The sequence below is a fragment of the Nerophis ophidion genome, linkage group LG13 (genome assembly GCF_033978795.1).
Source record: "Nerophis ophidion isolate RoL-2023_Sa linkage group LG13, RoL_Noph_v1.0, whole genome shotgun sequence".
In the NCBI taxonomy this organism is placed as follows: domain Eukaryota; kingdom Metazoa; phylum Chordata; class Actinopteri; order Syngnathiformes; family Syngnathidae; genus Nerophis; species Nerophis ophidion.
In genome coordinates, this window is record NC_084623.1 from 19,745,617 (window position 1) to 19,772,160 (window position 26,544).

General features: G+C 38.4%; 1 protein-coding gene across 4 annotated transcripts in view; it reads right to left on the minus strand.

Annotated features, from left to right (window-relative positions):
• umps (uridine monophosphate synthetase) overlaps positions 1 to 26,544 on the minus strand; it is a 34,965-nt gene that overhangs the window by 7,773 nt on the left and 648 nt on the right. For 3 of the 4 annotated variants that reach the window (XR_009809264.1, XM_061918495.1, XM_061918494.1), the window contains exons 2-7: positions 19,722 to 19,875; positions 18,102 to 18,226; positions 8,835 to 9,022; positions 6,907 to 6,998; positions 4,813 to 4,973; positions 4,615 to 4,732 (exon numbers count right to left, since the gene is read on the minus strand). Coding sequence is in view for 3 of the 4 variants with exons in the window: in XM_061918495.1 (XP_061774479.1) it covers positions 4,615 to 4,732; positions 4,813 to 4,973; positions 6,907 to 6,998; positions 8,835 to 9,022; positions 18,102 to 18,226; positions 19,722 to 19,875 (838 nt within the window). In the remaining variant the exon portion in view is untranslated. The remainder of the gene's footprint in view (positions 1 to 4,614; positions 4,733 to 4,812; positions 4,974 to 6,906; positions 6,999 to 8,834; positions 9,023 to 18,101; positions 18,227 to 19,721; positions 19,876 to 26,544) is intronic. The other variant, XM_061918496.1, reaches the window with a different exon arrangement.

Genomic DNA, 26,544 nt, shown 5'->3' on the forward strand with positions numbered 1-26,544 from the left:
TTGGGATACCACTCCGTATTCTTCTTCCTCCAAACACGACGAGTTGAGTTTATACCAAAATGGATACATGGATGATACAGCAGAGGATAAGAAGAATGTCATGTGGTCGGATGAAACCAAAATAGAACTTTTTGGTATAAACTCAACTCGACAGGACGATTGATCCTAAACCTCCTTCCATCAGTGAGAGCTTTGAATGGTTGACCAAATACTTATTTTTCACCTTAATTTACAAATAAATTATTTAAAATTCCTAAAATGTGAATTTCTGGATTTTTTTTCCACATTCTGTCTCTCACAGTTGAAGTGTACCTATGATGAAAATTACAGACTTCTGTCATCATTTTAAGTGGGAGAACTTGCACAATCGGTGGCTGACTACATACATTTTTGCCCCACTGTATAGAAATCAAAAGCCCATAACTGTCTGTAAAGAAAAACATGTGTTTTATTACTTGTTACTCGTTAGTAAATTAGAATGGGTTCAGAAGACTGTTTTATCTGAGAGTGTAATTTAATTTATTTTTAAGGAAATGGTAGCAACAGCCATCATTTGTGGTGGCGTTGTGACAACAGCAGAATTTGCTTTGTTGGTTATGCCAAACATTTGTGGCACCGCCTGCCTTCAATCGCCAACTTGCGATTAGCGTGTGTGATTTCACCACATTACATTTTTTAATGCCTCTGGACATTAGATGTAATGCTTTTTAATGCCATTTAAGGCCTTACTTTTTGGAAAATCCATTGAATGCGTTTTATTGACCCGCAGAAACCCTGTACTGGTACACACTAAGTTATTAACGGGTACATGTAACAATTTGAATAAAAGCCCATATGAAATAGTTTTCTGGGTGATTAAATTAACTGTAGTACAATTTTACCATATTTTTCGGACTATAAGTCGCAATTTTTTTCATAGTTTGGCCGGGGGTGCGACTTATACCCAGGAGCGACTTATATGTGAAATTATTAACACATTACCGTAATATATCAAATAATATTATTTAGCTCATTCACGTAAGAGACTAGACGTATATGATTTAATGGGATTTAGCAATTAGGAGTGACAAATTGTTTGCTAAACGTATATAGCACGTTATATATGTTATAGGTTTTTGAATGACTCTTACCATAATATGATACGTTAACATACCAGGCACGTTCTCAGTTGGTTATTTATGCGTCATATAACGTACACTTATTCAGCCTGTTGTTCCCTATTCTTTATTTATTTTAAATTGCATTTCAAATGTCTGTTCTTGGTGTTGGGTTTTATCAAATAAATTTCACCCAACAATGCGACTTATACTCCAGTGCGACTTATATATGTTTTTTTCCTTCTTTACTATGCATTTTTGGCAGGTGCGACTTATACTCCGAAAAATGCGGTACTACTTCTCACTATCAGGAGAACAAAGCTAGCCTACTTTGGTCATATTGCTAGAGTAAACAACCTTGAGAGATTCCCACAAGACGGAACAATGAGTAGTAAACGTGGGCGAGGTAGACCAAGAATAACATGGACTGACAACCTGTAAGACTGGACCCTACAGAAATATTATGAATGCATTCGAGTGGCTCAAAATCACGAAACGTGGAGGCTCAAGACTGCCGACCTGCTGGGAGCAACTGGCACCAGATGACGACAATTACAATATGATTCCATTTGTGTAGGTATATATTGACAAATGTAGAAATATGCAGCAAACAAATGCCAAAAAAATGTAAATTTTGTACTAGATTGCTGTGGTCAGTTTTAAAATGTGACACTGAGCACTTGTAGATAGCTGATATGTGGATGTTGTTTTAATGGCACTATGGAGTACCCTATAAATACAGTACATATTTAAAAGGGGACATTTAAGGATTTCATCTACATTTAAAACACGTCCTTGTGGTCTCAATAATAGGTATTGGATATGTATTGGTGTGCCTATTGTGTAAATTCTGTTCCACAGTCACATTAATAACCCATGTTTAAGTACGTCTGCCTCGTTTGTGGAGACATTTAGGATTGCAAATGAAACCACGAACAACCTGCTCCAAAAGTATCATCATTTATCTTTGGAAAATGTACACTGTACATTTATTCTGAAGACGAATATCACCATAATCAAACTTTTATAATTTAATTTAATAATACATACAGTATATTCACATGGTAACAACACTCACTACGCTTCCATGCACTAAATTAGTCTGATTTCACAAACACTTCTGTTTTTTGTTTTTTTGCATTTTCACACCTACACGTGAAGTCCTGCACTTTCTCTAATGCGACTATTGGTCACACGCCATGTGCCTCCCGTACACTGGGGTGCAATTATTTAATTTTAATGCGGTAAAATGAATACCTCTTCCGGTTGACCTATTATGTCACACTAGCCATCTGCAGATCCTTACAATTTGTTTTAAGAAATGTCCGCGGCAAAATAGGCTCCGACAGCAAATATTACACTTCTAATGGCTATACTGATATTAAACAGTAGTAGACAGCAACAAGAAATGATCTTAGATGGCGCAACAAACATGTCGCTTCTACAAAGAATGTATCGGGGCGAATGCATGATGCAAAGAAAGACTGGCGGAAGAGTTTTCTGAAGGAAATTTCGGACAAAAACCATGGAAACAAAACTTTTGAATGTCTTGAATCTCATTCATAATACTCAGTGGATTAATGGAAGGAGTTTTAAATCCGAAGGAAAAAAACGTTCATGCTCCCACTGACATGCAGAGAAAGGTTGCTGTTGTTCTTGACTATCTTGCGAGTAGTGCTGAAAGTCAATTAGTTTGGAGTGCACAAATGCAGTGTGGAGAGATTTGTGTACGCTTTATTATTTGCCTTTAATGTACCTGCTTCATTACCTTTCATCTCATTCGTATTTTCTTCAGGAGTCCAAATTAAGTTTGCATTTTACAAACCCTGTTTCCATATGAGTTGGGAATGTGTGTTGGATGTAAATATAAACGGAATAAAATGATTTGCAAATCATTTTCAACCCATATTCAGTTGAATATGCTACAAAGAAAATATATTTGATGTTAAAACTGATAAACATTTTTTTTTCTTGCAGATAATCATTAAGTTTAGAATTTGATGCCAGCAACACGTGACAAAGAAGTTGGGAAAGGTGGCAATAAATACTGACAAAGTTGAGGAATGCTCAACAAACACTTCTTTGGAACATGCCACACAGGTGTGTAGGCTAATTGGGAACAGGAGGGTGCCATGATTGGGTATAAAAGCAGCTTCCATGAAATGCTAAGTAATTCACAAACAAGGATGGGGCGAGGGTCACCAATTTGTAAGCAAATTGTCGAACAGTTTTAGAACAACATTTTCTCAATGAGCTATTGCAAAAAATTTAGGGATTTTACCATTTACGGTCCGTAAAATCATCAAAAGGTTCAGAGAATCTGGAAAAATCACTGCACGTAAGCGATATTACAGACCTTTGATCCCTCAGGCGGTACTGCATCAAAAACCGACAGTGTGTAAAGGACATCACCACATAGGCTCAGGAACACTTCTTAAAACCACTGTCAGTAACTACAGTTGGTTGCTACATTTGTAAGTGCAATTTAAAACTCTGCTATGCAAAGCGAAAGCCATTCATCAACAACACGCAGGAACGCCGCCGGCTTTGCTGGGCCCGAGCTCATCTAAGATGGACTGATGCAAAGTGGAAAAGTGTTCTGCGGTCTGACGAGTCCACATTTCAAATTATTTTTGGAAACTGTGGACGTGGTGTCCTCCGGAACAAAGAGGAAAATAACCACCTGGATTGTTATAGGCGCAAAGTTCAAAAGCCAGCATCTGTGATGGTATGGGGGTGTATTAGTGCCCAAGGCATGGGTAATTTACACATCTCAGCTTATTGTTAAGCTTTGAATTGAGAGCATAGTTTAAGTAAACCCAACCGTTAGAAGCTCTCCAGCTCCTACAGCCTTATAGCTAACATACTCTTGCTGAGGTTTGCTCCCCGTGTACGCCTGAAGCTGTTGTAGGTATCCAAGGTAGTCTGCGATACGAACTGGTGTTGTCTCAACCTCCCTGCTGCCCAGCGACGACTACTCTGATTGAGGGAGATAGCATAGCTATAGGAATATCCGCTCTTTCGAAGCCATTTCTTGCTGCCATCTCAGCCGGCCGTCCCTCTTCGGTCACTTGGCTCAATGTCATTATTGGCTCGTACAACACGGGAAGACGTCACATCCCACCTCACTTAAAAGTATTCCCAAGTCCCCTTAAGTCTGCTTGTAGAGGTAAAGTCTTTACATTATTATATTATTTCAATAAACTACATTTGTTATCTAAAAGTGTTTTTCTTTTTAAAAGTCATGTTACATGTGAAAATATTGTACTGTTACCAAGTTCAGGCCAATAAATGACAATAAATTTACATCCATGTCAATCATTTTTTAAGTTGATTTAAATTATCCAAGCAAGTAGTTAATATAGCAATCTAAATTCAAATGTGTTATTAACCTGGGTTAAAAAAGAAAGAAGTTTGACAGCACTGTTTGAAATACAAACAATCTAACTGTTTTGTGTTATGTAAACAAAAGCCTTCAATCAAACTTGTGTTGGTCATAACAGTTGTAACATCTCACCTTCATATTGGTGCTTGACTGTATTCCCAATGTCAGCAAACTTGCGATCTTCAAAAATTAGGAAATTGTGCTTCTCAGCGACAGCCTGCAGCTTCTGGCTGAAGGCCAAAGAGAAATCCTGACACCAAATATCACAAATTCATCATTTTAGATTTTCTAACTTTCTCCTGGAATCAAGTGGACCGGTTAAGCTACTACCTTTAGGATGTCGACGTGGGTCTTTAGGAGGCAAATCTTTGGACCCAGAGTATCTGCCAGGTGGAGCAGCTCCTCAGTGCTTGTAACATCAGCAGAAACACACAGGTTGGACTGCTTCTCTGCCATGACTGTCAATAGCTTTGACGCTAGAGGCTGAATATCTACAAAAATACAAAAAAAACATTGGAGATGAAGCCTGGAATACAACTAAAATTAACTCAAATTACTTATGACTTCCAGAGAAAAATGTATTAGCTGGTATATTCGGTCCCCTTTAACAATGTAAAGTCGTAGGAACCGGACTCTCTAAAACTTAGACGGAATGATGTCCTCAGCCAAGTCATTGTTATTAGGGTTGGGCATCAATAGGAACTGGTCTGACATTGTGATTATCTTGAAATTGTCCAAATGATTACCGGTAAATGTCCATTCCTATTGTCGATGCTCAGTCTACCTACCAGAAGAACTACGTGCCCCAGAGGTGACTAAGCAGCTAACTGTCTCCGTAAATCATGTCGAGTCGCTCTTCTAAAACAATAATCCTCCATTTTTGAAACTACATTTATTTAGTTTTATTATCACTGCAAGACTGTAGTTCAGTGGTTCTCAAATGGGGGTACGCGTACCCCTGGGGGTACTTGAAGATATGCCAAGGGGTACGTGAGATTTTTTTTTAAATATTCTAAAAATAGCAACAATTTAAACATCCTTTATGAATATATTTATTGAATAATACTTCAATAAAATATGAATATAAGTTCATAAACTGTGAAAAGAAATGCAACAATGCAATATTCAGTGTTGACAGCTAGATTTTTTGAGCACATGGTCCATAAATATTGATGATAAATATTTATTTTTTTGTGAAGAAATGTTTAGAATTAAGTTAATAAATCCAGATGGATCTCTATTACAATTCCCAAAGAGGGCACATTAAGTTGATTGCTTCTATGTGTAGAAATCTTTATTTATTATCGAATCACTTGTTTATTTTTCAACAAGTTTTTAGTATTTTTATATATTTTTTTCTAAATAGTTCAAGAAAGACCACTACAAATGAGCAATATTTTGCACTGTAATACAATTTAATAAAGCAGAAACTTATGACATAGTGCTGTATTTTACTTCATCTTTTTTTTTCAACCAAAAATGCTTTGCTCTGATTTGGGGGTACTTGAATTAAAAAAATGTTCACAGGCGGAACATCACTGAAAAAAGGTTGAGAACCACTGCTGTAGAACAATGTTAATAAACAAGTTACAGAGGAAAAGCAAACAGGAGCAGGCAGTAGCCACCTAAAATTAGATTTAAGTCACAAAAAAAAATAAGTGTAAGATTAAGAAGTGTAGATGTAAGAGTGTAATGCTAAAAAGTAAGCAGATATTAACAGGAAATCAACTAATATATTAATAGGAGTAAGAGAGAGGATACTATAAGAAAAACTCCAAGGCACATACATACTAGGAAGACAAATCGATCCATAAACTGTCAGTGTAGAAACCAAGGATCATTTGACTGATACTAGAGTGATTAGTTCAATAGTTCTATTTTCGTAAAATCTTTGACTTTTTACATTTTTTATTTTTACAAACTCAGGGAATAAATCCTGGAACACAGGAGGACTTTAAAGGTAAAAAAATAAAGTTTTTTTTTTTTTTTAAATATATTTATTTTTTTAAGTTATTGTGTGCTACTAAATGCTTAATTTTTCAAACATGCATACAAAGTGACATAATCTGCAGTTTACAAATTTCCAATGCAACATGTCCAAAATCAAATGTAATTTGTTTGATTAAACATTTCTGTTGAAAGACACTTCTTAAAATGTGTACTTTTAAATTCAAAGGATTGATATTTATATACATCTTGAAATTAGCCCTGAGAGAATAGTAAATGGTAGACCCTGCCTCTTAAAAGAATCTGAATCGTTCAAATCCATACTGTGCCCAACCCTGATTGGTTCCACCTGTATCTGTCTATTTACTATTTTATCATGACAGAAAGACAGTTGTGAAAATAAATTTCACTAAAAAAAGAAAATGGATTGTGGCCCAAGACTTTTGCACCATGCAGTACTGAATAAATGTGTCTTACTTGGCAGTTTGGCTCTGGCTTCATAGGTCAGCTCCTGTTCCACACATTGCTTCTTTGGTACCGGGACATAATGTCCATTATCCTCATTGGGTCTAAAAAAATAAAAAGATGTGGAAAATGTCAAAAACATTTAAAAGCGATTGATTTTGACAGTGCTTGCAAATGGATTGTGAGAGAGTTATTTTTGACAACAGGTTAGGGCTGCACAATTGATCGAGGTTAATCAGAATCAAGATTTTGGCCGCCACAAATAAATTAGAAGGATTGTCAAATCAAGCACTTGCACAACCACAGTGGCAAAAAGAAGAGCCCTGTGACGCCGCGCTTGCTCGCTCATGCCACAGGCCATTGTTTATTAGCACAAAACTGAAACATAAACATTATTAGTATTAATAACTAACAAACTTTTGCTCCAGTTAATCGCTTCCTTTCACTGGCTTTACGTCAGTGGAGTTTTAACATGGGATTAAGACCGTACAGCTGTTATTAGATGGCGAAAGGTTTGAACAATATTGGAGACAAACGCATTTGTAACAACCAAAAACTATATCACGGAAGAGAAAAATATTTGATGTTGATTTCATTTTGCGACTTGTCCAGAGTGTACCCCGCTTTCTACCCGAATGCAGCTGAGATAGGCTCCAGCACCCCCCACGACCCTTAGAAGGGACAAGCGGTAGGAAATGGACGGATTTCATTTTGAAAGTGCAACACAGCGTCATGTCACTGGTCGCTGGTTCACTCAACTGCTGTAACTCAGAGTGTTAAGGAGGAGAGGAAACATGCAGCAGGTGAACTATTTACTCGCAGACTTAGCCATAACTTGTTTATAGTGTATTACCGCTTGTTTTCTGGGATGATCACACATTAGTTATTTAATTACTAACTTTGTCAGTGTTCCCAATAACATAAACGCTCGCTAAATTGTAATTTCATATAAATGGAGACAGGCTATAAAGGAATTGAAATTCATGCAACTCTTCATATGAATCCACAGAATGCAAAAATGTATTTGTGCATTGACAGACTTTCATGACTTCAAACATTACATTAAATATTTGTATTTTGTCATTTGTTATACATGTTTCACAGTGCAAACAATTAAATATATGATTAGGTCTAGCGGGGGTATCCAATTAATTGCATGTGGGCCATCCATGAATTGTGGCTGCATTTTTATGTCAACATAAAAAAGCAAAATTAATAATTGTCATTTCAATATTGATAAAAAAAAAAAAAAGATTAGTAATTTGGCCATAATTATGCAGCTCAACCACAAGTGGTATCATACAGCAGTGGTTCTCAAATGGGGGTACGCGTACCCCTGGGGGTACTTGAAGGTAGGCTAAGGGGTACGTGAGATTTTTTTTAAATATTCTAAAAATAGCAAAAATTCAAAAATCCTTTATAAATGTATTTATTGAATAATACTTCAACAAAATATGAATGCAAGTTCATAAACTGTGAAAAGAAATGCAACAATGCAATATTCAGTGTTGACAGCTAGATTTTTTGTGCACATGTTCAATAAATATTGATGTTTTCTTTTTTTGTGAAGAAATGTTTAGAATAAGGTTAATGAATTCAGATGGATCTCTATTACAATCCCCAAAGAGGGCACTTTAAGTTGATGTTTACTTCTATGTGTAGAAATCTTTATTTATAATTGAATTACTTGTTTATTTTTCAACAAGTTTTTAGTTATTTTTGTTTTTTTCCCCAAATAGTTCAAGAAAGACCACTACAAATGAGCAATATTTTGCACTGTTAATAAATCAGAAATTGATGACATAGTGCTGTATTTTACTTCTTTATCTCTTTTTTTCAACCAAAAATGCTTTGCTCTGATTCGGGGGTACTTGAGTTAAAAAATGTTCAAAGGGAGGTACCTCACTGAAAAAAGGTTGAGAACCACTGTCATACAGCACCTGAAAGTGTTGTGGTCAGAGATGAACTTGCGCACTTTCTGGGCCGTCTCTGTGTCAATGCGTTTAGAGGCCTGAAGCACATTGAGCAGCTTGAACATGGAGATGATAGGATGGAGCTTGACTCCCTTTGATGCCAACATGTCCACAGCACCTTGCTCTCTGTCCATCAGCACAATGGCATCTGTCACCTTTCACACAGGACAATCTTATGTTACATCAACAAACAAGGGTCAGCATGGCAAGAGCATTATATTTGTGCTCGGACTAAGAATTTAGTAGGATTTAGGGACGTAACGATTACCAGTATTAATGATAATCCGGGGTAAAACTCCTGACAGATAGTATTACTAGTATGAACACATTGCTACAGGGTTTGCTCTTAATTTAATTGATTGTGGCGGCGCGCGACTGTAAATTAACAAAAGCCACAATTTAAAAATTAGAATTTTTACATTAAAACAAAATAATCTAAATATATATTGCAGCGTCCAGAAGAAGACCTACTAAGTCCAACACTCCTTTTAACGAACAAACGTACACATTAACACCAGCAGGTCGTTACAGTATGGATATATATAGTTTATTATTTGTGCACTATTGACTAGTGATGCACCAAAAATGTGGCTGTCGAAAAGAGACTTCGATCACCAAATTAGCACTGCGGAAACCAAATGTGATGACGTAACCAATACGCACAGGATGGTCTGGAGCAGAGGCAGCATGACTGTGATGTGGACATACTTTAATATAGCCGAGATATACCCGCAGGCAACGATTTTCAAAATATAAATGATCAGTTGTGACTTTTTAGAAGAAAGGCTCGCAGTAGCACAAAGCAACTGTGACGTCAGGCTCTCTGCAGCTCTTGCTACTCGTCATGGACACAACATGACAGAAGTAGAGTCTTTATATAAGAGTACAGTCTACAACAACACCATAATGCCCAATGATAAATTCTGGGTTTTTTGCTAATTGTTGCTAATAAGAAAGACTGACTAAACGATGGGAGAAATCTTTAGAAAAAAAAATTCGCTACAATGTACATTGTACAATAAGCAACAATTGAAAAATAGAGCAAAACAATATTATGTAAAAAAAAGATGTGTAAATACTGATTTGTTTTAATGTATGTATGCATACATACATATATTTGTTTGCCTTTTTAAAAATGCATACTGTATATATGCATCATAGCAAATTATATCATGATGTCATATTGATCACACCCCCATTGCCATAGGTATGTTGGCAATTTAGGGACAACTATGTACTGTCGGAGCAGCTAAGCTATTCAATTGTGCCCAACCTGCGGACTGTGCTTTCTCAAAAATGTGCGGTAGATGTTAAGATCTATGAACGGGAGAAGTCTACAACAGGAAGTGAACCTCCATAATGTCAAACTGGATGTGAAACCCTCTTTTTTCCCTTTACCCTTACAAAACACTCTAAAGCCTTAAGTAAATAAAATTGAAAAATATGAACATTTGAAAACACTCAACAATTAAATGGCTTTTTTCCCCCATGAGCTTCTGTAGCCCTTGCCCACCCCCTTATTTCCTTAGGGTAGATCCACAAGCCTGGAAAAACGTGGTAATGCCAACGGGAGCGAGACATTTGTTCCAATGAAAAGAAAAATGTTGTCAGTGCTTTAGAATTTTGACAACAAGCATGGTACATGTGACTGCACGCTGCAAAGTTTCTTTAAAAAAGGTAGCTGCACAACAAATATATTCCCATATCTAAAACAGGATCGAACCAAGTGGGGGAAATTAAATGCAACTCTTTAGGAGGCGAACAAGACTGCAACAATAACAAACGCCTGCTAAAAATCGGCCAACTGTAGTGGAATCATTTCCACAGGGTAGACCTGGCGATATGGCCGAAAAAAATATATATACATATTTTTTTGATTCCCCCCTACTTTATAAGAAAACTAAAAATGGCAAGAGATGATTCAAAACAAGTTGCACTTTTATTTGATCAAAAGACAGTACCGGTAGTTTCAAATAAAACAAAACCACAACTTACAGGCATGCATTACACTGCATCTTACTCATAGCAAACTTTGAAACTTTTGTTTATTTTGAACAAATATAAAAATATAAAAATATAAATATAAATATAAAATATAAAAAAAATGTCCCACTGGGTGTGAGTTTTCCTTGCCCTTATATGGGCCTACCGAGGATGTCGTGGTGGTTTGTGCAGCCCTTTGAGACACTAGTGATTTAGGGCTATATAAGTAAACATTGATTGATTGATTGATAAATTGTGCTTCAAAACTAAAGAGCATCCTTTGGGAGGCAAAACAATTATATTTTCTTTTTGTTAACAAAAATGTTGTATTGCGCATTGTATGCAAATAAATAACTTAAACACTGAGCTAAATAAAGTGCAACCTTAAATATTCTGTCATGGATAAAATGCCCTTGTAAATATAAATTTAGCATTATATGCAAACTAAAACTCTACTATTGACATTGATAAAGTGCAAACTCAAAACATTTGTTAAATAGTATCACTTGTATTACTGAATAACAATTTTGTTAAGGTGCAGGACATTAAGCATGTGCTTGTTGTCGATAATTTATACATTTTTTGGCAAATAAAACCCCCCTGTCCACTGCTTCTGGCTTGGAGGTATGCCATGCTCCATGTAACAATGCTCCCACCATACTGAAAAGCCTCTCAGATGAGGCACTTGTCATAGAGAGGGATTGTATAGACAGATTAAGAAGCCTTGGAAGTTGGATTCATGACTCTTCCACCACTTAAGCAGATCTGTGTCATGGTCTCCCTATGGTTCAGTTTCTATTTGATCTGCCTTGGATTGGTGAGAGGGTGGTGCACGATTCCTTTTGAAGAAGACTGCTAAAAATGTTTTTTCTCCTGGGATCTGACTGAGGCCTTGCCTCTTTCTGATTCACCTGCACAATTGGACTAGGCTGTGGTGAGCTTTTGGCAGTGGGAAAAGCAAGTAGTTCATTGACAACTCTTCTTCTTTGACTTGGATGTATTTTTCATCCAGGTATCCCATCATGTTCCTTTTTATTGTTTTAGTGAGCTCTCTGTGTCATCATCTTTGGGCAGAAAAAGGTTGGTTTTGAACAAATGGATGATGAGTTAATGTAGGAGACAGTGACACACATTTCACCTGACTTCTTGGAGCGGTTTGACTGCCTTATTTACTGACTCCAATATCTAAATGTATTGCCAAGAGGGCACATGGGGGCAATCTTTCATATCAGACCTCAGGTCACGGGTTATAGTTTTCTACTGTTCCAGCAGTCTCTCAATCATTTGTTGGCGAGAGCCCCACCTGGTTAGAGACTCTGTTGTTAGCTGATGGGGGGGTAGGCCAAGCTCTGACTGGGCTTTGCCCAACTCTCTTCATTTTTTCCAGCAGTAGGAAAAAGCAGCGACAACCTTCTTGCAAACTTAATGGCACGATCCATGCGTGGATCCTTAACACCATTCTATGTACAGTGAAAAGAATAAACGCAAAGACTTCATTATTTTACTGGGACCTAACATTCAAATGCAGACTGGTTTACATGTCAAAAAAAAATGTTTCTTCTTTATTTTAAAACTTCATTAGCCCCAAAAAAAAAAAATCATTGACACACAGCCACCAAGGTTTCCCCTACATATAAACAATTGTGGCACAACGCCATGGCAAGGTTAATGCTGTCACACCTTCAAAAAAAAATGTGCATGTATAAATATATATATATTTTTTTTTGGTTTATATACATGCAAATGCTTTTTATTTACATGAAAACACATAAGTGATATATTGTATGAATTGGTATCGTATATAGTCTATTATTTACAAACTCCATCCATCCATCCATCCTTCCATCCATATTCTACCGCTTATTCCCTTTGGGGTCGCGGGGGGCACTGGTGCCTATCTCAGCTACAATCGGGCGGAAGGCGGGGTACACCCTGGACAAGTCGCGACCTCATCGCAGGGCCAACACAGATAGACAGACAACATTTGCACTCACATTCACACTCTGGGGCCAATTTAGTGTTGCCAATCAACCTATCCCCAGGTGCATGTCTTTGGAGGTGGGAGGAAGCTCTATTGACTATAATAAGTTTGAAAAACTGATTAAATATCATAAAAACATTTCCTGTTGCTTTATTTTGAAAAAACAAAAAAAACTAAACGTGTATCTAAATCGCCTGTCGGAAGCACGTCAGCAGCAAGCCACGCACCTAAACGAATTGACACCCGGCAAAAGTAAGGAGAGAAAGTTGCATGATAAAAATGTATTTTAAGCAAATTAATGCAATTCTTGTTCAAGCCTTTGTAAACTTGCCTAAATCTTTTGACATTACCGCCGACAATAATGTCTTAACTTTACGCTGTGTGCGACTTCAAAACTCTGTCTGGACATTGCTGTTTAGAGTGTGCACTTGTCCCAGTGCGTGTGTGGGTTTTCTCCGGGCATTACAGTTTCCTCCCATAGTCCAAAAATATGTATGTTAGGTTCATTGGAGACTGCAAATTGTCCATAGATATTAATGTTAGTGTGAATAATTATCTGTATGTGCCCAGCAATTGACCATGCTAATTTGGGTTAGCTTGTCTTTAAGCTTGTCCATTGTATGTTAGCATTAAGGTAGCGGCATTAGAGCTCAACCTTCATCCTGCATAAATGAATTGCTTTTTTCAGTTTATTGCAAATTATATTATTAAAGGACCGTGAATCCTACATGTATGTGTACTTCATGTGTATGTGAGATGTACTTTCTTTAGTGTGGTTAGTTTTACAGTGACTTCATTGTGAAGAACATCAAAACACCTAAAGGCTTTTTTTTTTTTTTTTTTTATAAATCTAATTCAAAAGGACTGTTTACATAATTGGCAAACAAAATTGCAAAATCTAGGGAGGGCAGAATAAAGTGTAGTCTTTGTTACCTATTGCAATAAACTGCAACAATTGAAGCTCCATTGAACAAAAAGAGCACCGTCTACAAAGCCAAATTACTTGTGTTAAAGCAGATTGTGATTCTAAAGATATTTAAAAAATGGTCATATTTAATGGTATTATTAATAACTAACAACACTAATATTTGTTTCTAAATATACATAACCATTTGTTTAGCCTTTTAAAATAAATATGCATCACTGCAAATCAAAATGATCATATCATATACAGTATATGATGTCATATTGACATTGTGACATATATAGTGGCAATCTAGGGGAAACCCTGGCTACACACTTACATTAGGCATACATATAAAACAATATGGTAAACGCATATGTGCATTTTATAGAGAAATGTAAATATAATAACACAATATTGCATTGGTAATGACAGTTGCTTATTTGATTTAAAACATCAAATGGATATGTCAACCTAACTATTCATTTAGCTATTTTGATTATTTTAATAACGCACATACAGTACTTTTAATTGGAAGTGCTTTAAACATAAATCATTTAAACAGTATTATTTGTAAAATGTTGGAGGATTAAGGATGGACTGCCAAAAATGAATGATTTATTGGACTATTTATTAAACTTACCAATAGCATTGTGCAGTCTGTGTAACGCACTGCAGGTTGGTTCATCCGTTCACTCTCAGAGCCTTAATCATGTTGGTGCCGCTGTCAGTCGTCATGTAGGTCAGACTATGCTCAGACAAGTTCCAGTTAACCAGGGCGTCTTTCAGTCCCTGGGCAATAAGCTCTCCTTCATGATCTTCTGGAAAGTATTTTGTTTGAAAGCAAATACGCCGCAGAGCCCAGTCGATGTTGATAAAGTGCACTGTCATACTCATGTAGTATGGCTGCATGTTTTCTACTGAGCCACATGTCTGCCGTTGCAAAAATTACACTCCCTCCAGCTCTCTGCTATGTTTCTCACGGGTAATGTTGTAAAAATGTCGCAAGGCCACCTCAGTAAAATATATACCTAGGGTCTAGTCTTTAACAAGTGGATAAATCCAGGCTTTTCCACTGTATAAATGGGCACCATATCTTTGGCGATGTGCATCGAAGACCGCTTAAGTGGTCACTCTTGCTCCTTTTCTTGTCAATAACTATCCCTTGGCTAAACGACTACCACAGTGTAAGCTGATTTTTGGCGGCAGTCTCTTTGGAGTCATCGAGTTCGCTTCATAAATCGTTACATTTCACCCACTCAACTAAATGTGTTTGTTTTAGATGCCGCAACAAATTTGTTGTGCTGTTGCCTTTTGTTGCAACCCACTTCGAACAAAGTTTACGGTGTGGACTTAAAAAACGAGGGTGCGGGTACTTTCCTGGCCCGCTTACAGTCCAGACCTGTCTCCCATCGAAAATGTGTGGCGCATTATGAAGCGTAAAATACGACAGCGGAGACCCTAGACTGTTGAACGACTGAAGCTCTACATGAAACAAGAATGGGAACAAATTCCACTTTCAAAGCTTCAACAATTAGTGTCCTCAGTTCCCAATCGTTTATTGAGTGTTGTTAAAAGAAAAGGTGATGTAACACAGTGGTGAACATGCCCTTTCCCAACTACTTTGGCATGTGTTGCAGTTATGAAATTATAAGTTAATTATTATTTGCAAAAACAAAACAGTTGATGAGTTTGAACATCAAAGATCTTGTCTTTTTAGTGCATTCAATTGAATATGGGTTGAAAATGATTTGCAAATCATTGTATTTCGTTTATGTCTAGCATTAAAAGATTACAGTTGGTACAAAATGCGGCTGCTAGACTTTTGACAAGAACAAGAAAGTTTGATCATATTACGCCTGTACTGGCTCACCTGCACTGGCTTCCTGTGCACTTAAGATGTGACTTTAAGGTTTTACTACTTACGTATAAAATACTACACGGTCTAGCTCCAGCCTATCTTGCCGATTGTATTGTACCGTATGTCCCGGCAAGAAATCTGCGTTCAAAAGACTCCGGCTTATTAGTGATTCCTAGAGCTCAAAAAAAGTCTGCGGGCTATAGAGCGTTTTCCGTTCGGGCTCCAGTACTCTGGAATGCCCTCCCGGTAACAGTTCGAGATGCTACCTCAGTAGAAGCATTTAAGTCTCATCTTAAAACTCATCTGTATACTCTAGCCTTTGAGTAGACCTCCTTTTTAGACCAGTTGATCTGCCGCTTCTTTTCTTTTCTTTCTCCTATGTCCCCCCCTCCCTTGTGGAGGGGGTCCGGTCCGATAACCATGGATGAAGTACTGACTGTCCAGAGTCGAGACCCAGGATGGACCGCTCGTCGGGACCCAGGATGGACCGCTCGCCTGTATCGGTTCCGGACATCTCTACGCTGCTGATCCGCTTGTGATGGTTTCCTGTGGACGGGACTCTCGCTGCTGTCTTGGAGCCACTATGGATTGAACTTTCACAGTATCATGTTAGACCCGCTCGACATCCATTGCTTTCGGTCCCACATCTGAGGTCCTCTCCAAGGTTTCTCATAGTCAGCATTGTCACTGGCGTCCCACTGGGTGTGAGTTTTCCTTGCCCTTTTGTGGGTTCTTCCGAGGATGTTGTAGTCGTAATGATTTGTGCAGTCCTTTGAGACATTTGTGATTTGGGGCTGTATAAATAAACATTGATTGATTGATTGATATTTACATCTAACACAATTTCCCAACTCAAATGGAAACGGGATTTGTACTTTAGTTATTTGAGATCATGTATATCACACCAACAACAACACAGTGTAAAGTAACATAATTAAGGGATTTTTTAAATCTTTTGAAGATAATTCCCCAAGAGCAGCAAGAGATGTGCTGAGAGGTCGCCTTTTCAGAGCCACATTCTCCCCCCTCCTCCCGTCCAGCGATAAACAACGAGGAAAAACTTCCCGCCAACGCAGACAAAGCAAAAGCTTTCCTTCACCAACGAAACAGCTGCCAGTATATAACATAGCGCGGCTGGAGAACCACTGCGGACAACGAAAGTTGAGACGAAACCACCTGATCAATCAACCCATGCGTACACGGGCTTCCCCGCGCATCTCCCCTGCATCCCTTCTGGCACACAAAGACCGATAGCTACACAAGGCCTACGCCAGTGCGGACGGATAGACCACCGGCGATCTGCTCCCTCCTCGAGCGCGCACAGCCGATCTGCTCCCTCCTCGAGCGCGCACAGTGTACCGTCCCCACTTGGGGCGCCATAGCTCACAAGTAAAACCGAGGCTCTATGTTGCGCGTCTGAAACAAGGCGGGTGCAGTATTTGGATTTGATGTAGTTCATTTTTGAGAATATCTGCTGGCAAAGGTATTTGTTTTGTTTGCAACAGCCACCTGCCCGGCACCACGCCGTGCTGAAAGAAACGTGTCGCGTTGAAATTTTACATTTATTTTGCACATTTTTACAGCATTGAAAAACATTAGAAATATTTGTGTCATGTTTGTCCTCCTTCAGAAATAATATTATAACCAAAAAAAATGTTTCCCCAACTCTTTCCATTTTTGAAAAAGTTCCATGGAGTCAGTTGGGCGGCACAAAACAGCCAAGGGTTGCCGACCATCGCCCTAGTGTGATTTCTAACAAAAAGACATTGGTTTGTAGAAGAACATTTTTAGACTTTAGTAATTTGAAGGAGCGCCATCGTCAAGTTGTTCACAAGATAATGTATTACAATTTTGTACAAATATTATGATACAGTAATACCTCATAGGAAAAAGGACATATTTTCGATACTGGAAAGAGCATTATTTGTACCACAGTGGCGAGCGGTACTATTCTAAATGATCAGTATTTGTTTGTTTATCAAAAAGAAAATCTTAACTATCCCCTCTTTCTCTGAAACGCTAGCCTATTTTATATAAAGACACAGATTAAGATACAATTTTGTTTCTTCTGCTACAGAAGGCAAATATTAGGACTAGATGGGTCGGTGCTCTAACATCCTCCATTTTCCTTTTCAAACCAAATAATTTGCTAACTCAAACATGAGCGGTATGTAGCTTTGGTCTTGCGTCATGACTCATTGTGATTTAGTTAAATATTTTGTGCTGCACCAGGAATTTGCTAATTGCTGACTTCATAGGCCGCTAAACACAGTGCTCCAACTTTATTTTTACATGGATAGCCACCATGGTGGGGATTTCTAGTCTAGTGTTATATCAATAACTTCAGATTTGAACAAAAATGACAACTATTGGCAGAAGCGTAATACTGCTGGGGTTTAGTCCTGACCACTTATGCGTGTCCAAGGCTCTTGTGAGGATAGATTTTATAGCCACTTTTGGAATGATTCCCTACTAAATAGTGGTAATATAATTGTCCTACCGCACCTTCAGCCCTTCTTTGTACAGCACTTCAGCCGTTTCCATGATGCTGCTGCCACTGGTCACCGTGTCTTCAATGATTAGACAAATATCTCCCTCTTTAAATGAGCCCTCCACCATACGCTTGGTTCCTAAAACAGTAACAAAAAGACTTAGCGATAATGGTGCGTTCCATTTACCGCAGAAGTTGGAAGTTGAAGCTGGAAATTACTTTACAGACAAGCTATGAGTGTTCAATTTACATCAAGATGGCCACATCTCCGAAAGCTATTCATGCGCTTGCCTTATCTGAATATAGTCAACTTCTGAACAATATGCGCTCTTTTTGCAACCTTCAAGTTAAAAGTAATTTACACTACAGCAAAAATTATAAATTCTTCAATGCATTACTATTAGAACGTGGGTGATTCATAATTGATGGCAAAATGAACAAACATCGATTATTTATGTATGTTAAATACATTTATAAAATGCGGCATCAATGCTAATTTAATTAAAATTAAAGCACTAATGATTGTCACACACCCTAGGTGTGGCGAAATTATTCTTTGCATTTGACCCATCACCTTTGATCACCCCCTGGGAGGTGAGGGGAGCAGTGAGCAGCAGCGGTGGCCGCGCCCAGGAATCATTTTTAGTGATTTAACCCCCAATTCCAACCCCTGATGCTGAGTGCCAAGCAGGAAGGTAATGCGTCCCAATTTTGTAGTCTTTGGTCTGACTCGGCCGGGGTTTGAACTCACAACCTACCGATCTCAGGCAGACACTCTAACCAATGTTCTCTAAACAATAGTTGTAGGTGTGGTTCTAACTAACCATGAGAACCATTAGCTAAAGGAAGAAATACTTTGTACACTTCAAAAAAAGGCTAAGAGGAACTGCGTTACAGCAGAAAGTAAACAACTGAGTAGAGGAAATTATCAATATATATATATATATTTATAAGTCAGGAGAGACGTTTCACTTCAAACTTTCGACGAGGAATTCCAAAATTCTGAATTTCCAGTACAAATAGAACACACCATTACAATATGTTGGTTAATGTACTTTGTTAGTTCACACATAGCAGTGTTTGTCATACATTTATTTATTTGTGATGGCCTGCCACAAATTAATTTGGCTTGCTCAAAAAACATAGTAATACAATGTGTGTGAATGTAGCTTGTTGTTTTAGCTCCATACAGTAAATATCATCGTAACTCTGCCTCAACGCACTGCATACGGACCTGTCAGTGAGAGAATTTGTTAGCAACTTACTAGTATTCAACTATAGTAGTATTCAAACCCTTCTTAAATATGTTTTTCAAACCAACGACTTCTTCAGTGTTATTGGAGACCTTTGCACTTTTGGAGACTAAAAAAAAAAAAGCAAGACCTCTGCCCCCAAGTTTGTTTGATATAATTAATGTTCACCTTTTGTTTCCTACAGCGTCCTAAAAAAATACATGATTATTCGCCATGGTAATGATAACATCCGTTTGTAACTTCATTCCAGCACCTCATACAGATTACATACACCAGTAGGATCTCTTGTACATTTCTACTATTGAGTCTTAGAGAATAATTTTACTTTACCAAAACGTCAACATGGCTGTGTTAAATGTGTCAATACTTTTTGCCTCTTACCGTAGTCCTTGGCTTCTTTACGTCTGATAAGAAGTGGCAGTTCATTTTTGGAACATATAATAGTGGCCATAGGCAAGGCTGTGTATGGAACACCACAGAGAGAGTCAAACTGAAGCCCTTCATCTTGAACTTTCTGGTACATGAGCATTGATACCTGCAAATATAACAAATATGATAGATAAGCTTGGTGTAATGGTGCTAAAGTCGCTAGAACAGTGTTTTCAATAGTGAATCTTCAAACAATGAGGACTGCACAGTTGGATACATTGGTACTGCGAAAATATTAACTGTTTAAAGTGCAACCCCAAAAAGATGTGCCAAACATGAATTTGAGGACAAACATTTGGGTATTTACCCAAAGTTAACACAATTATCGTCATCTAAGCAAGTCCTTATTATTCATAGTCATTAGCTAGCAAATTTTCATTTTGCAGCAAAATATCAACACTGTGAGGTGTGGGGGTAGCTGATTATATGGAACGTCCTTACCACTAGGGGCACTAGAGAGACTGGTCACAACCAGTGGCCCCGATGGATTGTAAAAGAGCTTCAGAATTGTCTTACTTTTATATGCGTTTTGGCATCTTGTACAGTATACAGATAATTATAAAGTTCCACAGTACGAATGAAATGAAAATGATACTATACTGCCTTTGCATGCTGCCGTGTGGCAATGACGTTGCTGAACCGAGGCGCATGCAGTGTGTCAACACACAAACATAAATCGCATAAGCAGAAAAAGCGTGGAAGGGTACAAAAATGGCAAAAAAAAAAAAAACTGCAATTCTACTGGTTAATATAGAGGGTACGGCCCAATGTATAAGTATTTTGGCTTCAAATCTCAGGATAAAGGTGACTCTTTTAACACGGAAACGGCACGCTGCAAGAGCTGCTTTAAAACATGCCTTGCCAAAGGTAGCATTAAAGTAGTACCACCTTTGCTTCAAACGAAGGTAAACATTTAAAAAAACATTCAGACCTGTACAAGGAATTTAAAGAGTGACAGGTACTGTAGTTAAGTAGCACCCCTGCTTTGCACCTATGGATACGTAGACACGCATACAGCTTGTGGGTTTGCTGTAGCAAAGTCAAAAACTGCCTATGCAAAGTAATCAAATGCAAGCGAAACGACGGAACGTTGCAACAAATTCCTACAATTTGTGTTTTGTCTTTGACAATGTGTGTTTTACCTACTTAATATTTTCTCAGTGTACTTTTGGCTATAGAATTGATTTTAGTATTTACTAATGATTTGATTTGTTTTAAAGCACAGATAAAAATTGGCAACGATAAATCATGAAGCATTCAATACAATGTCAATAGAACTTACAATTCTATTCTAACCAAATTCTCGATTATGGCAGGCTATATGTATACCTGCCAACTTTTGAAACTCAAAAAGTAAACTAATGCAAGCGAAATGACGGAATGTTGCAACTAGGGCTGGGTGATATGGCCTTTTTTTAATATCCCGGTATTTTTAGGGCATATCGCGATATACGATATATATCTCGGTATTTTGCCTTAGCTTTGAATGAACACTTGATACATATAATCACAACAGTATGGTGATTCTGTGTCTACATTAAAACATGTTCATACTGCATTAATATATGCTCATTTTAAACTTTCGTGCAGAGAAGGAAATCACAATTAAGTCAATTGACCAAAACTGTATTTATTAAACAGGTATTAGCAGTTGACTTTTCAAATTATGCTATATATTAGCAGTAATGCTACTTTTCGTAGCACCGCTTGTGCCCCACACTTGACAAATTAAAGTTGTCTATTCGACATATTCCCGCTTGAAGCCGAACCACCGCCAGACAATGGACCCCGTGCTGTTTTTCTTGGGAATTAATTATTCCTTCATTTGTTACCAGATTCACACCTTCTTTCTCTTGTATTAGCACTCGCAACACTCCGCTAGCATCACAGCAAACGTTATCCACGCTGCTACCTCTCTGCTCCGTGAGGGCGTATAGTATGTGATGTATGACGTGACAGTATGTGACGGCGTTGGGGGGCGGCATGGCGTAGTGGGTAGAGCGGCCGTGCCAGAAACCTGAGGGTTGCAGGTTCGCTTCCCACCTATTGACACCCGAATCGCTGCCGTTGTGTCCTTAGGCAGGACACTTCGCCCTTGCCCCCGGTGCCGCTCACACTGGTGAATGAATGATGAATGAATGAATGACTGGTGGCGGTCGGAGGGGCCGTAGGCGCAAACTGGCAGCCACGCTTCTGTCAGTCTACCCCAGGGCAGCTGTGGCTACAGATGTAGCTTACCACCATCAGGTGTGAATGAATGATGGGTTCCCACTTATCTAAGAGCGCTTTGAGTATCTAACAATAGAAAAGCGCGATATAAATCAAATTCATTACTATCATTATTATTATTGTATGTAAGTTTATGTGCTTGCTGTCTGTGAGAAGGAGACACAAGGAGTGGGTAGAGCCTGTAGTGTAATGCCCGCAGCTAAAAACAACTGCGTGAGAAGGTATATTTGAATTAGGGCTGGGCGATATATCGATATATACGATATAGAAAATGACTATATTGTAATATTCGAGTATACGTTCTCATGCAGTTGCTTTTAGCTGCGGGCATTCAGGCTCTTCACACTCTTTCCTGTCTCTCATTTTCACAGACTGGCAAGCCCACATTCGTACATATGTCACATACGTGTCCACCCTCACCCAGAAAAGATGTAGCAGACTGGGCTATGTTAGCTGCTAACGTGTCTGTGCGAGTGGGAATTTAAGAGAAAGAAGGTGCGGATCTGGTAACAAATGAAGGACGACTTAATTCCCAATAAAAACAGAAGCGGGTCTATCGTCTGGCGGTGGTTCGGTTTCAAGTGGGAATATGCCGAGAAGACCACCGTAATATGTTAAGTGTGGGGTAAAAACGTTACGAAAAAAGTAGCATTACTGCTAATATGTAGCATCATTTGAAAAGTCACTCACTAGAAAATGAAGAGAATTTCATAACGTTCGTCGTAACATACCACATAGCGAAGGACGAATACTATATGATTTCCTATTATGCAGCTCATTTTTATTTGACACTTTAAATTTCTCTGACAATCTTGCACATTCTGTTGTGGAAATGACTTGAATGTTTGTGCCATTGCTTAATAACTTAAATAAATACACTTTTGGTCAAATGACTTATTTCTGATTTCCCTCTCTGCATGAAAGTTTAAAAGTAGCATATATTAATGCAGTATGAAGAAGAATGTTTTAATGTAGACATATATAATCATTGAACTGCTGTGAATGTATGCATCAAGTGATCATTCAAGGCAAAGGCAAAATATCGTAATATATATCGTATATTGCGATATGGCCTAAAAATATCGCGATATTAACTTGAATATTACGATAAAGTCATTTTCTATATCGCACAGAGACAAACCCGCGATATATCGCCCAGCCGTAGTTGCAACAAAATCTTACAATTTGTGTTTTATCTTTGACAACGTGTGTTTTACCTACTAAATGTCTGATCTGTGTAGTTTTAGTCATAGTAGGGCTGTGGATCTTTGGGTGTCCTGCGATTCGATTCAATATCGATTCTTGGGGTCACGATTCGATAATTTATTGATTTTTTCGATTCGATTCGATTCTCGATTCAAAAACGACATTTTTCCGATTCAAAACGATTCTGTATTCATTCAATACATAGGATTTCAGCAGGATATACCCCAGTCTGCTGACATGCAAGCAGAGTAGTAGATTTAAAAAAAAAAAGCTTTTATAATTGTAAAGGACAATGTTTTATCAACTGATTGCAATAATGTAAATTTGTTTTAACTATTAAAGAAACCAAAAATATGACTTATTTTTTCTTTCTGAAAATATTGGACACAGTGTGTTGTCAACCTTATGAGATGCGATGCAAGTGTAAGCCACTGCGACACTTTTGTTCTTTTTTTATTTTTATAAATATCTAATGATAATGTCAATGAGGGATTTTTAATCAGTGCTATGCTGAAATTATAACTAATATTTATACTGTTGTTAATATTTATTTTTGTTTCACTACTTTTGGTTTGTTCTGTGTCGTGTTTGTGTCTTCTCAATTGCTCTGTTTTTTGTAGTTCTGAGTGTTGCTGGGTCAGGTTGGGTTTTGGAATTGTATTGCATTGTCATGGTATTTCTGTGTAGGGGTTTGTTGGATTGATAAAAAAATAATAATAATAATTTTAAAAATAAATTAAAAAATCGATTTTTAAAAAACAGAGTCGATTCTGAATCGCACAACGTAAACAATTAGATTCATATTCGAATCGATTTTTTTCCCACACCCCTAAGCCAGTGGTTCTCAAATGGGGGTACGTGTACCCCTGGGGTTACTTGAAGGTATGCCAAGGGGTACGTGAGATTTTTTTTTAAATATTCTAAAAATAGCAACAATTCAAAAATCCTTTATAAATATATTTATTGAATAATAGTTCAACAAAATATGAATGTAAGTTCATAAACTGTGAAAAGAAATACAACAATGCAATATTCAGTGTTGACTGCTGGATTTGTTTGTGGACATGTGCCATAAATATTGATGTTATAAAGATTTATTTTTTTGTTAAGAAATGTTTAGAATTAAGTTCATGAATCCAGATGGAATCTCTATTACAATTCCCAAAGAGGGCACTTGAAATTTATGATTACTTCTATGTGTAGAAATATTTATGTATATATGAATCACTTGTTTATTTTTCAAGTTTTTAGTTATTTTTATATCTTTTTTTTCCAAATAGTTCAAGAAAGACCACTACAAATGAGCAATATTTTGCACTGTTATACAATTTAATAAATCAGAAACTGATGACATAGTGCTCTATTTTACTTCTTTATCTCTTTTTTTTCAACCAAAAATGCTGTGCTCTGATTAAGGGGTACATCACTGACAAAAGGTTGAGAACCACTGCCCTAAGCCATGGTATTGTATTGTTAAACAGCCTTCTTTCATCTCCGTAATATCGCTAAAATTTGCTCCATTCTGTCCACTAAAGACGCTAAGATCATTATCCATGCGTTTGTTACGTCTCGCCTCGATTACTGGGACGTATTATTTTCGGGTCTCCCCATGTCTAGCATTAAAAGATTACAGTTGGTACAAAATGCGGCTGCTAGACTTTTGACAAGAACAAGAAAGTTTGATCATATTACGCCTATACTGGCTCACCTGCACTAGCTTCCTGTGCACTTAAGATGCCACTTTAAGGTTTTACTACTTACGTATAAAATACTACACAGTCTAGCTCCAGCCTATCTTGCCGATTGTATTGTACCATATGTCCCGGCAAGAAATCTGCGTTCAAAGGACTCCGGCTTATTAGTGATTCCCAAAGCCCAAAAAAAGTCTGCGGGCTATAGAGCGTTTTCATTTCGGGCTCCAGTACTCTGGAATGCCCTCCCGGTAACAGTTCAAGATGCCACCTCAGTAGAAGCATTTAAGTCTCACCTTAAAACTCATTTGTATACTCTAGCCTTTAAATAGACTCCCTTTTTAGACCAGTTGATCTGCCGTTTCTTTTCTTTTTCTCCTCTGTCCCACTCTCCCTTGTGGAGGGGGTCAGGTCCGATCCGGTGGCCATGTACTGCTTGCCTCTGTATCAGCTGGGGACATCCCTGCGCTGCTGATCCGCCTCCGCTTGGGATGGTTTCCTGCTGGCTCCGCTGTGAACGGGACCCTCGCTGCTGTGTTGGATCTGCTTTAGACTGGACTCTCGCGGCTGTGTTGGATCCATTATGGATTGAACTTTCACAGTATCATGTTAGACCCGCTCCACATCCATTGCTTTCGTCCTCTCCAAGGTTCTCATAGTCATCGTCACCTACGTCCCACTGGGTCATCATTGTCAACTACGTCCCACTGGGTGTGAGTTTTCCTTGCCCTTATGTGGGCATACCGAGGATGTCGTAGTGGTTTGTGCATCCCTTTGAGACACTAGTGATTTAGGGCTATATAAGTAAACATCCATCCATCCATTCTCTACCGCTTATTCCCTTTTGGGGTTGCGGGGGGCGCTGGCGCCTATCTCAGCTACAATCGGGCGGAAGGCGGGGTACACCCTGGACAAGTCGCCACCTCATTGCAGGGCCAACACAGATAGACAGACAACATTCACACACTAGGGCCAATTTAGTGTTGCCAATCAACCTATCCCCAGGTGCATGTCTTTGGAAGTGGGAGGAAGCCGGAGTACCCGGAGGGAACCCACGCATTCACGGGGAGAACATGCAAACTCCACACAGAAAGATCCCGAGCCTGGATTTGAACCCAGGACTGCAGGACCTTCGTATTGTGAGGCAGACGCACTAACCCCTCTGCCACCGTGAAGCCCTATATAAGTAAACCCATCCATCCATCCATTTTCTACCGCTTATTCCCTTTCGGGGTCGCGGGGGCGCTGGCGCCTATCTCAGCTACAATCGGGCGGAAGGCAGGGTACACCCTGGACAAGTTGCCACCTCATCGCAGGGCCTACACAGATAGACAGACAACATTCACACTCACATTCACACACTAGGGCCAATTTAGTGTTGCCAATCAACCTATCCCCAGGTGCATGTCTTTGGAAGTGGGAGGAAGCCGGAGTACCCGGAGGGAACCCACGCATTCACGGGGAGAACATGCAAACTCCACACAGAAAGATCCCGAGCCTGGATTTGAACCCAGGACTGCAGGACCTTCGTATTGTGAGGCAGACGCACTAACCCCTCTGCCACCGTGAAGCCCTATATAAGTAAACATTGATTGATATTGTTTTTAGTATTTACTTATGAGTTGATTTGTCTTAAAGCACAGAACAAA